The following is a 12,755-nucleotide window of genomic DNA, read 5'->3' as shown; positions in this document are numbered from 1 at the left end:
TGAAGATACTTTCAGGCGTAAACTTTGTTTGCACACACTTGGATAAAGGATTAAACTAAATTTACTATCCACAATTGAGTGATAAAAGATGGTTGTTACACTTATCATTTTTAGTAGATTTCTATAAGAAATTAAGCAATTTAAATTTAGAGTTACAAGGTAGAGATAAAAATTTAATTGACATGTTAAGTTTAATAAAAACTTTCCAACAATACTTACTTTTATTAAAGAAAAATATAAATGACAGCGAATTTAGACATCTCCCATATTTATTAAAATTTTTTGAACAAAATCAAGAAATGCTTCTCTATGATTTAAAAGAATTTATTTGTGAAGTAGAATTAGTTGAGGAAGAAATAAATTCAAGATTAAAAGATTTTAATAAAACTGAAATGATTGTATCTTTTATCAATAATCCATTTCAAGAAAACTTGAACATCACAGAAATTTCAAATAAAATTAGTGGGCTGTTTGATATAAACCAAGCTGAAGTAGAACTTGAGATAATAAACATTCAGAATAGTTTACATTTAAAATCAATAAACAATGAAGTCATTTGGAAGTATGCACATGAAAAATTCCCAATATTAACTGATATTGCATGAAAAATTCTGTCGTGTGTCGGATCGACATACTTGTCCGCTTTTTCAAATATGACCGTCATAAAAAATCAATTAAGAAACCAAATTACAAATAATCATTTGGATGATTGTCTGCAATTGGCCACTTCTTCATATCAACTTGACTATGAAAATATTGCGAGGTCCAAACAATGCCAAATTTCACATTAACTTTTTTTTTTTTTTTTTAAATCAACCAGCATTTCCTGTAACTTGTGAATTTGTAATAAATCTGTTGTTTTTTCTAACTTTGGTTTTCCAAAATAGAGAAATAAATATTTTATTCCAATCTATTTGTGTTTTTTTTGTTGTATTAAAATAATTAAAAGTGATAAATAAATTTTTAAATACACAAATAAAGTTTTCAGTTGTGTATTTTTTTTAGTTGTTTATTTGTGCATAATCAGATATCAGGTTGAGGGGACGTGATCTATATAAGAGAGTAGATCGCCGAACAACTTATATATAAGAGAGTAGATCGCGAATAACTTTTTATAGAAAAGTAGCTCACGTAGTAAAAAAGTTGAACATCTCTGGTGTAGACCATCCACATTAAGCAATATTCACCATGGAGAGATAAAATTTCGTCCATGTTTATTATGATAATTTTTTTTCACCTCGTTCCATCCTCTTAGTCCACTGTAGCCTTATGGCCAACTGCAAGGATGACTGGAGGGCAATCCCAGGCAGAGTGCGTAAATGCAAAACTTAGAGCAGGCTCACCACATGAATACCAGAAATGTCTGGATTTTAGTTTCAAATGGTTTTTTGTTGTTCAGCTGCATGAGACTGGTGAAAAAGAATATCCTTTGGCTAAGCGACTATAAAAACAGCCGAGTTTTTTTTTATTTTTATTTATTTTTTTACTATCTATCTTTTCTTTCTCCTAATACTACCAGGTTCTCTTGCACCCAGATACTACTCTAAGATGAACACCCTGTTACTTTTTCCTCAATAAAGGTTGAAACCAGTCTGGATAGTGGCTCTCATAAAGCATGTAATACATATGTCCAAAAGGAAGTGTCCTTTGCATTATAGGATGCTGATAGAATTGAACTGAAGACAATAGCCTATATATACAAGTAGCTTAGTCATGAAGATATTTTGTGTGTCAACTTTGTTTGCTTACACTTGGTAAAGGATTAAACAAGAATATAATTTATTGTTAAGTATAATTTAAACTGAATCTGAAGTCTAGAATAATAATTTTAATGGAATGGAATCAGGTATTTTCTGTTTAGTATTTCTATGTGGAAAGAAAAAAAAAAATATGTGGCTATAAGTTGTCTTATAGTTCTGAATATCTGAGCATAATTTTAAGTTTAAAATAACAAATCTATGCATTAACATGATCATCATATTCCTGACATGTACTCTCAGTGTGTGTGTGTGTGTGGGATGTTATGATAGAACTACATAAAAAGGTTACAACAATGGTACCTTCCTATACACAATTTTCCACCAAATTAATCTGTTATCTGACAGAACTTCAATACTGTTGGATCTTATATTTTGGTCTTTTAAGGAACTTTTTAATGAACAGATCCATCTAGATCTTATTTTTTCTCTGGGTCTTGTTCCTACTCTAATGGCAACATATACCTCTTTTACTAACCTCTCCTCTCATATTCTGTTTAAGTGACCATACCACCTGAGATTACCTCTGCTCACACATTCCTGAATGCTAATGATATCAAAGTTTGTTTCTAATATCCTGAATTGTTAATATGATTCTAGCACTGATACAATCTATTCACTATCTTAATTTTTCTCAGACCAATCTCATATCAGTTGTCTCTAGATTTTGATCAAATGTTTCTTTTTTTCCCCCCAAGCTCTCAGCTCCTTAAGTCAGAAATGGTTTGAAGACTGCCTAGTTTAGTGTTTTGACTAATTTCTCACTTATTCCAGATAACTAAATTCCTACAATAATAGCTTTGATAATATTTAATTTACCATCTAAGAAAAATTATGCCTAAATGGCTGAAATGCTTTACTAGTTCTATTTATTCTCCATTCAGAATGCAGTTAATATTCTCAATATACCTGACTATTTGCACAGCCTTTATTTTATACTGCTGATTTTCATGCCAAATTTATTACAGAAGTTTTTCAATTTAGGTAAAGAATCATGAAGACTTGTACTGTATTTCTTTAACACTATAGCATCATCTACATAAAGTAAAGCGCTAAGATTAACATCCCCAATTTCTATCAGGTTTAATTGCACCCCCCCACTTCATGTGATCCACACAGATGAGGAATAACAGTGGAGATTATGTGCATCTTTGTCTCACACCTGCTTTAATATCAAACCATCTTCCTCTTCCAATTCTAAAAACTATGTTACAACTTAATGTATTGCTTGATATGAAGTCCAATTTACATTGAATAAATGGTAGAGGTTGAAACATATTTTTTCATTAACACCTTAACATTTATCTATCTGAGATTGACAAAACCTAAATAAAGACCCATATTGTACTACAATAATTTCTTAATTATTTGTCTTAAAGTGAAAATGTGACCCTGTCAACCTCTTTTTGGCACAAACCTAGGTAGTCATGGAAAATGCATATTCTGAGATCTACCATACAGTTCTGATTTTTCTATCCTTGCAGACAACTTCATATGCCTTTCTGGCTGAATCAATCAGTTTTTTTTAGAGTCTGCCAATGAATCTCCAAGGTTTGTTTATTTTTAAAAAAATCTTTTCCATTTTTTCCCCTTCAATGATATGTGTATTTGAGTCTATAACAATGAGACTTATTTCTTGTATCATCTCTCCATAAAAATTTCTGCATATTTTTATTTTGGAGCATGGTGCTAATAATGACTAGTCCATGTCCTGAACAGAAATCCACCAAATGCTTACCATTATTATTAAGCTTTGCTCTTTTCTCCAAATCAAAGAGTTAGGTTTCATTGTATGGTGATAATGAAATTTTCATCTTTGGTGCTCTTCATTGTCACAATTCCCCGGTTTCAATTTGAACATACTTCCTTTCTTAATGGAAACCCACATGTTTGACTACTTCCCAGGTGAGAACTACATGGTTATTCTTAATGAGTACATGCAGGATGGAAGATTTATTGATATATCTTTGGACCCAATCTAATGTTCACTGACCATATATGCTGCCTAAGATTGTTATCTGTCAGCAACTCCACAAATTTCCTTTTTCTTGCTTTCTTTCCATTTTCTTTTTTCACAGATTTCTACACTGAAGTACATATGAATTATCTGATGCTTCATGATCATTCACCTCAGAACCTTGTTGCATATTTTTCACTCTGTCAGCCCTTACACCATATGGCCTCAAAAATCCTGTTATCTCTAAAATGCTGCTGCTCTTTTCAGCCTCAGTTCCTCTTATCATTAGCGGCACCATCCTTTCTATTCTATCCTAATTAAATTATCATACGTCTCAATTATATTATCCTAAATTTGTCAGCCCAGATATTCCACTAATGCCAGACACCAGGATCTGGCATTAGTGGAATTGCTGGAATTAATTCCAATTATTTTTGACCAAAAATTACTCACCAAGGCAATAAACTCCATCACTATCATTCCCAATACCTGTGGCTGTAGTGAACAAGCCCAGTTCATACATATCCATCGATTCTCTCTCTCACAAACACAACCACCCATGATCAGTTCAGTGAAATCAGTAACTTCCAATTTAATGGTTAACACAATAGCTCAGTTCTGCTGTCAACACTACCCACATGATACATCCAAATCCATTAAATTCATAATCACCCTGCTCCACACAGTCACCTTTTTTTTCATTCAATCATCTCAACAGCTTAGGTCCATGTTCTTATATTTCCATTCCAACAGATAATTTTCTGATTGTTCTCTTCCTACCTGCCTCTTTTAACTGATCAACAGTTTCTCTGACACTAATCCCAAAGCTTACATGAAAGTCATCCTTCAGATCTAAATTATTTTTAGTATAAATTATTTTTGTTCAAAAAATCACTCTCTACACCTACAAAGAGGAAAACATTTCCTTCTTAGCTGCCTTCTGTTAAATCAAAGCAACAGCTTACAATCAATCTCGTATTTGTCATCCTCTTTATTTCAGTTCACCGCCATCCCCCCCCCTCTCTCTCTCACACACAGAGAGAGAGAGAGAGAGAAATTCATATTTTTACCTTAAATTACCAGTTTTTAAAAACTTATCATAAAATAAAAAGATTTTCACAAAAAAAGTTACAATTTTTGTAAGTACTTTTATGTAACATATGGGCATCACTTTTCTTCTCTTTAAACTTTATCTAGAAAGTTATTTGTTATAATAACAATGGACTATCAACTTATTCTGTTTTCTTCTCTATGTAAGAACAATGCACATTAAATTGAAATATTAAACTACACAGAACTATCAGATGTTTTTTTTCCCAAATTTCAAGCCTTGTTATCATTAGAAGAAATAGCTTGGAACAATCATACCAATGTACATTGATATGAAATGATATGATGCCATGAGATATAGATTAATACTCATTTATATTATTTATTCATTACAGCAATCAATAAGTCTTGGCCTGAATGGTCTCAAATTCAAACTCTCAGTGGTCAAACATACCTACTGGTATAGAGGGTGAGGCAACAATGGTGTTATGAGGTCTGGAAACAGCTGCAGCTACAGTAGTAAGAGTAGCAGAGGTAACAGCCGTAACTGGAGTAGTAACCACCAAAGAGGATGCATGAACAGGAGCTGATGCTGTAATAAAATATTACTAAAAGTTTCAAGCAAGCATGAAAAATTCTTACTTATACGTATTTCATAAATGTCTATAATTTGGGACAATTTTCAAGAATCCACTATTATCGATATTTTCAGAAATATAATCTATTATTCACTGTTTTCTCTAATATTTGCAAATAAGTTATTTTAATGATAGAAGAATACTGTTAGGAAAATCTACAATCGAAATATGACTTGGATTCATACACTCTAAAAATTCAATCTGGATAAAACAAGTTATGAAGTATTAGAACAAATAAACAACAAAAAAAAAAAAAAAAAAAAAAAAAAAAAAAAAAAAAAAAAAAAACAGCTATTATAAAAAATAAAAAAAACATGTAATTATAGCCAAATACAGAAGGTGCAATGTTGCACCAAAATAGTGTAAGCAAGCTGACACTTCATGGTAGTAATCTTTATTTCAAGAGATCCCGTCTTTTTTTTTTTTTTTTTTTTTTTTTTTTTACCAAGTTGTGGTTATTTCTGTTTTAAACACAAAATCATGTTCCAGAAGATGACTCTTGAATGCTGAACATATATGAGACTAAGAATGAAATAACTCAATATGATGTAATCTATGTCAGAATTACCATTCCAATTTTACTGTCATTAAAATCATTCATTTAGAAGCATCCTTCAACTAAAACGAATAAAACCACAAAAAAAAAAAAAATCCTTATGAAAATGTTTCTAACCTTTAATTCAACCACAGTTAGAATTAAAAAGTCCGCACATTATGTCTGTATGTGATTACCATTTACAAAAAAAGAATGGACAGAAATAATTAGAACGCTCAAGTTACATAATCGTGTCATAAGCTTTATGGTGTCAACAAAGTGCTCACTGCCACTGTTTCACATAGGAATGAGTATATTAATTTAGACAGGTAACATTCGCTGAAAGGCATCATACAACATCATGATTACTTCAATAAGACTAACAGTCAATGAGGAATTTTATGTAAAAGTAATGAGACCTTTACAGTTTAAAGGAAATATTTAAGGAAGTGAGTTTCAAAAGATTGGATGCAGCATTACAATAATGCAGATCAGATGTTTTAAATTGCTGATGGCTAGTTGGCTGAGAGAGAGAGAGAGAGAGAGAGAGAGAAGCATCTCTGTTTTGTAATCAACAGACTGTAGGTTCGAGTGTCAGTGTTGAATGCATGTGCATGTTTCTTGAAGTCTTTGGTTGGCAGATGAATCTCAGTGGCTGATGTGAGACCACTACCCTGCATATTTTAGGCATAAAGTGGCTTGAAGACATACCATGTTTAGTCTTTATAACAGGGTTTCATATTTTTTAGCCTTTAATCCACTTACAGCAGTGCGAATGTATTATAGGTTTACAACTTCTTATGGGTGGGATTATCATTAAAACATAATTTTAAAAGATGTCTAGACATTTTTGAACAAAAATGGAACCTCACATAGTATACTCTTTGACTTTTGTTTCCATAAACCAAAAAATTCATCAAAGGACAGCTATTTGAAGAAGTGGGGGAGCACGTGCCATTTTGAAAAGTTTTTACCAAAGTTTTTCCAACTATAGCAGGATTACTGGACAAATGTAGCTTTATTAACACATTCACCAAGCTGTATGCAACTGTTATGCATCAGGTGGAAGCTCACTTGCCTATCTCATCCTTCTGCAGGCAGATATAAATTCGTCAATATTTATGGGATGCCAGTTTCCTTTTTTTCCCCCCCACTAAAATTTCCATACAAAACTAGTTTATTCTAATTTTATGCACAGAAAATTGCAAAAAAAGTAATTGTATAATAGAGGAAAATACAACCGAATATTGTTTTTTAAACTTTTTATGATTATAACATACTGTACAATCTATAAAAGCAAGAGGAGAAAACAAAAGCAATTGTTACAATCACTAGCCCCCCCCCCCATCTCCAATTTTAGGAAATGCAGCAATACTAAGATTGCACTGCATATACAACTAGTAGCATATGCAGTGCATATACTAGTAGTTACTAATATTCTGAATCAATGCAACCACCTATATTTATTAACCAATTTATTAAAAAAATTTTCATACAAAACCAGCTTTTGCTAATTTTATGCACAGAAAATTGCAAAAAAAAAAAAAAAAGTAACTCGAACAGAGGAAAATACAACTGAATATTGCTTTTTAAGCTTTTTGTGATTAAAACATACTGTACAATCTATAAAAGCAAGAGAAGGAGATAAAAGAATTGTTACAATCACAAGCCCCTCCTGATCCCCAATTTTGGGTAGCAATATTAAGATTACACTACATATACTAATATTCTGAATCGATACAACCATGTGGTAAATGGTAAACAGGAATAGTTTCCATTTTATCCTTCCTTTCCTCACACACTGGATGACAAAACCACAGTCACTCATTTTTATAAAATAATCAGATACTTTTCTTTTTTTAATTTAATTTTTTTTTTTTTTTTGCCTAGTGAGGAAAATTCAAAATTCTATAATGTGACATTTCACATAATTTCTAAATCAACTGAAGTCTATAACATGCACCCAAAGGGTTTCAAAATGCATACTTAATACACCAAGCTTCGTTATTTCTTCCATTTTTTTACCCATGGTAATTTCCAAAAACAAGATTAAAAGATTAATTGCCATGGCATTTCTCAGATTTCTTCAAAATAACTCCAAATATACATATATGTTAAAGATACCAAGCTATTTTAAATATAAACCTGTTTTTTTTTTACTCCATTTCCCAAGTAAGCAAACAGACAAGTCAGTCAAGTTTGTGCCTGCAAGTGTTGCAAGTCTAGCTGACTCTGCACGTAGTGCAAGTCAAGGCAACTCGTGGTAAAGGTAGAATAAGCTCTGATCACTATTCTTAATATTTACCCTTAATGCAAAGCACATCTCATGGAGGAGATGTATGATGCTATGTATTAAAGGTGCTATATATATATATATATATATATTATTTTATTTATTTATTATTATTATTTTATTATTTTATTTATTTATTTATTTTATTATTATTTTTTTGTGATCGTTTGTTTCAGGGTATAAGACTGCCAAACATTCTAAGAATAATTTTTCCATATCTGTTATTTGAAAATGTTAATACATTCATATCAGGCAGATAATTACTTGATACCAATCAGTTTCATTCCAGTCTTCTATACATGTAGACATTTTAAGTGAATAAAATTTATATTATTTCATAGGTCATAAAAAAAAAAAAAAAAAAAAAAAAAAAAAAAAAAAACGAAGCCTTGCAATTTTTTTTTTCCTCCTCTACATACTTTTGGTTTTGATGTTAATTGCATGCTACTGCAACATAAGTGAATGAGCAGATGAGGGTTGCTAGTTTGAATGTGGTGTGAAGTTACATTCATTCATTCATTCAGTACTTTAGCTAGCTATCTTTTCAGATATAAAAAGAAATATACGGAAGAAAACATAGTAATGCTCTGGTCTAGTTTGATGAGGAAGTATGTAGACTTTTACAAGTGGTGTAGCCCTAAGTTAAGTGCAGTGAGAATGTGGTGATGTGGCAAGAGCTGCATCAATGGTAAAAAATAGCCCTAGCTCTTGAGTTAGTGTTTTAGGAATCCTTATTTTTGGGCTAGTGATGATGTGATTGTTTATTCTAGAGTCTTCCAATGTGTGCATATGTTGGGTGTTGGGCTTTCTATAAATAGAAAAGTTAGTGAATCATTTGAAAGACGTATGACTAGCGTGTCAAGAAAGAGCGGACAGTTATGTATTATACTTCAGAAATTATTTTCTTACTTTGATCCAGTATCCAAGTATAAGAATAAGTGTGAATTAATTCTACGACTTGTACATAGATACTGCTGACTTCACATCAATTGCCCAAATATACTATAATGTAAGAACATTATGGGGAGTTACCCATAATGTTTCCAAAGAAGATACCAAGGTTAAATCAAGGTACAAGTAATGAGCTTTCATATACAAGTATCACCTTATTATTAAATACTTTGGGGTGAGAGATAGCTGCAGAAAGTTTTTCAGTTGATTGTTCATATGTTGTAAGAGTTAGGCTGTAGATATCACATTTTATATTCATCACATTTTGTAGTGTACTTGTCTCAGTGTGATATCAAAATTCAATTGAGAGTGCTGTGCAGGTAGCTTGTTCTATGGACAATTATGAAAATAAATTTATTAGCAGATTATCTTCAAAAATTAACAGTCGGCATGTGACTGTTGGAGGATTCCAAATTTTTTCAAGTAATGCCTTCCCCCCTCCAATTCTTCGCAGATGTGATACAGTCACATTCACAGTTCAGATTTAAAACATGTAGCAATTCTTCCTGTAGAGCTCTTATGGTTTTATTTATTTTGGTGAGCTCTATCTATGCAAGTAGGAATAAATTTCCATAAGAGCATTATGCATTCTGTTAAATTACAATATGTTTTGGCTGACAGAAACTTTCATTTGAGTTTAAAGATCAGAATATTAGAATTCTAGCATCATTTCAGAAAAACCCTTCAACAACTTTAACATGACAATAATTAACTCATCTTCAATTCAAAAGCCTCTGATAAAGGTTCTTCACATCTAGGTATATTATGACCTGGATCTTTCCAACTTAGTGGAATCGTAAATATCAACTGAGCTATGGGGGAGGGGGTTAGGTTTTGTAAAATGCTTTAATAGTAGTGCACAAACACCAAACAATAAATAACAAATATATATATATATACAGTCATACCCCGACTTACGCGAATCCGGAGTTACGCAGTTTCTTATATTTACGTATTCCAGTCCCGCTTCATGCCTCACCACTAGTCGCATCTTTTTGGCACCGGCCGCATTCGCCAGCGTCGCACATGCTGTGAACAAGCACTGACGTGTTTCACGCGGTCTCCATTCATACACAATTTTTATAGTCTACAAACCTTGCGAATGTTTAATGTTATGTTCTTGATAAAAATTTTATCACATAAAAAATAATAATGTCACACAAAAGAAGCAAGTCCGATTCTTCTACAGCTAGCAAGAAAAGAAAAACATTGACTTTGGAAACAAAACTCAACATTATTAAAAATTTATGAGCTAGCAGTTCGAAGTTCGATCTACAGGAATCCACAGTAAGAACAATCATAAAAGAAAGGTTTACAGATTTTGGGGGACATAGATTCTAACGAGGAACGAATTGTAGCAACAAGGCAAGGAATAAAAAAATCATTAGCTTGCTATGAAGAAATTTTGCATGACAAGAAAAAGATATTATGCCGTCAGACGATTCTATTAGATTTTATGAAACCATCGGACATTGAAATAACTTTTTTTTTATGTACAAAAAACTACAATTATGATTATATTTCTTAAAAAATATAATCATAATTGTAGTTATAATTATAATCGACTTAGGCGCTTTTTGTTGCTCCCACCTACCACGTAACTTCGGGGTTTTACTCTATATAAAACTTTCTACATATATATGTATTAATAACCCTTGTATAATGCAGTACTTATACTATGCATTTTCGATATAACGCAGTCCACAAATTGTAGTAATCCTTGTTCAATGGAGTACTTATACAATGCGGTTTCGATATAACATGGTCTACGAATTCTAATAACCCTATATTTTTTCGTATATTTTTCACTGCATGACCTAAAAACCAAATTTTATCTTTGTTACATTTGTGTCTACATGTACCGTGCATATAGTTATAAGTAGCGAATTTATATTAGAAGAAATACCCCTAGGGTGCTTAAGGGTCAAAGCTGTGTAACTGAGAGGAGACCACCACAGAGACTTTAAAGGAATGCGGAGAACCGACCAGGGCTTCTGGCTTAATGTCCAATCCTCACCTTCTCGTGGTGCACCCTGTTGGGTATCTACCTAGATACTGAATGAACGAGGATGAGCTGGCAATTGGGGATTTAGCCAACCAAATTGTATTCTTATTGGCCTAAACCAATATAGAAAATAATGGTACAACATGACAAAATTTCATGCCAGCTGGGGCGTCATCTGCTTAAACAAGGCCCCATGTTGTTTAAGCAGACAAATCTGAAAGCACACTCCAACTCAACATCACCAGAGTTAAAGATCGGTACTATCAACATAAGAAGCCTGAATAGCAAAGAAATGGAGCTAGCGGAGGAATTAGATAAGTACCAGATCGACATAATAGGGGTGATTGAAACAAAAAAAAAAGACAAAAACTGGTCAGATCTTTCTGAGTGATAAATACAAAATGTTATATTCGGGAAATGACAATCAAGGAAAAGAAGGAGTAGCCAAAGTATTCCACACAAAATACGAGGAGAATCTTCTTGAATGGCAGACAGTCTCCAGTAGAGTGATGTGGGCAATATCAGAATGGGGAATTGGACAATTAGACTTATTTGTGCGTATGGTCCCACAGAAGTTCTACTAAGGTAAAAGTCGAATAATTTTTTGATGCTTTAGAAAAAGCAATTGACACAATGAAAAAGGAAAAGTTGGTCCTTGTTGGGGATCTAAATAATAGAGTAGGATAAATAATAGACTATGTTATTGTTGATAGTGATGTTTTCTCCCGGGTGCAGGACACAAGAGTGTACAGAGGATTTGAAATTGGAAGCGATCACTATTTAGTCTGGAGCAGGATAAAATTGAATTTCATATTGAAAAGAATAACATGTAAGAAAGTTTTAAAGCGAATAAAAGTTGAGCAGCTCTCAGATGTGAACTATAGACTAAAATACACAAAGATTATTGAAGAAAAAATGAAAGAGTTTGAGAAGAGGAACCCAACCTTGGAGATTCAGTGGCAAGCCTCGAAGAAAACCCTGATTGATTCAGCCAGAGAGGCATGTGGTGAGGTTGTCTGCAAGGATAGAAGAATCAGAACTACACGGTGGACACAGGAAATTAAAGAGGCAGTGAAGGAAAAGAATAAGGCATATCAAAAGTTCCTGGCAAATAAGTCAGCTTTTGCTCTTAGAGAATACAGAGACAAATGTAAGAAAGTGAAACACTGTGTAAAACTAGCTAAACAAAAGTCATGGGAGGACTTTGGCAAGAACATAGAAAATAAATATCAACAAGGTGACAAAATAATTTGGAGGTTGTTGAAGAAGCTTAGAAATGGAAGAAAGAGTACTGTAAAAAAAGTAAGAGATGATAAAGGTGACATGAAAACGGGAGAAAAAGATATTCCTGAAGTATGGAGTAATAACTTCGAGAAATTCCTAAATGAAATAAGCAGTGATAGCACAGTGGTAAAAAACACTCAACAGGCATACAGTCAGGAATACATATTCATACTTGAAGCAGAAAAAGCCATCTAAGGCTTAAAATGTGGAAAGGCAGCAGGAGTAGATGATATTCGACCAGAAATGCTGAAGTATGGTGGTATAAAAGTGTTGCAGTGGCTGCAC

At 32.6% G+C, this 12,755-nt stretch overlaps 1 protein-coding gene across 4 annotated transcripts in view; it reads right to left on the bottom strand.

The window, feature by feature from the left end:
* The window catches only part of Sap130 (Sin3A-associated protein 130), a 474,798-nt gene that overhangs the window by 312,817 nt on the left and 149,226 nt on the right, over positions 1-12,755 (bottom strand). For 3 of the 4 annotated variants that reach the window (XM_090411834.1, XM_090411836.1, XM_090411835.1), the window contains exon 7: positions 5,219-5,356. The exons of the other annotated variant lie outside the window; for it this stretch is intronic. In XM_090411834.1, the coding sequence (XP_090267960.1) occupies positions 5,219-5,356 (138 nt within the window). The remainder of the gene's footprint in view (positions 1-5,218; positions 5,357-12,755) is intronic. 4 annotated transcript variants of the gene reach the window in all.

Source organism: Typopeltis vanoorti, chromosome 22 (assembly GCF_054136105.1).
Source record: "Typopeltis vanoorti isolate ZY-2024b chromosome 22, IOZ_Tvanoo_1.0, whole genome shotgun sequence".
NCBI lineage: Eukaryota > Metazoa > Arthropoda > Arachnida > Uropygi > Thelyphonidae > Typopeltis > Typopeltis vanoorti.
The sequence above is the reverse complement of the archived record's forward strand: the minus strand, read 5'-3'. Positions and strand labels throughout refer to the sequence as shown.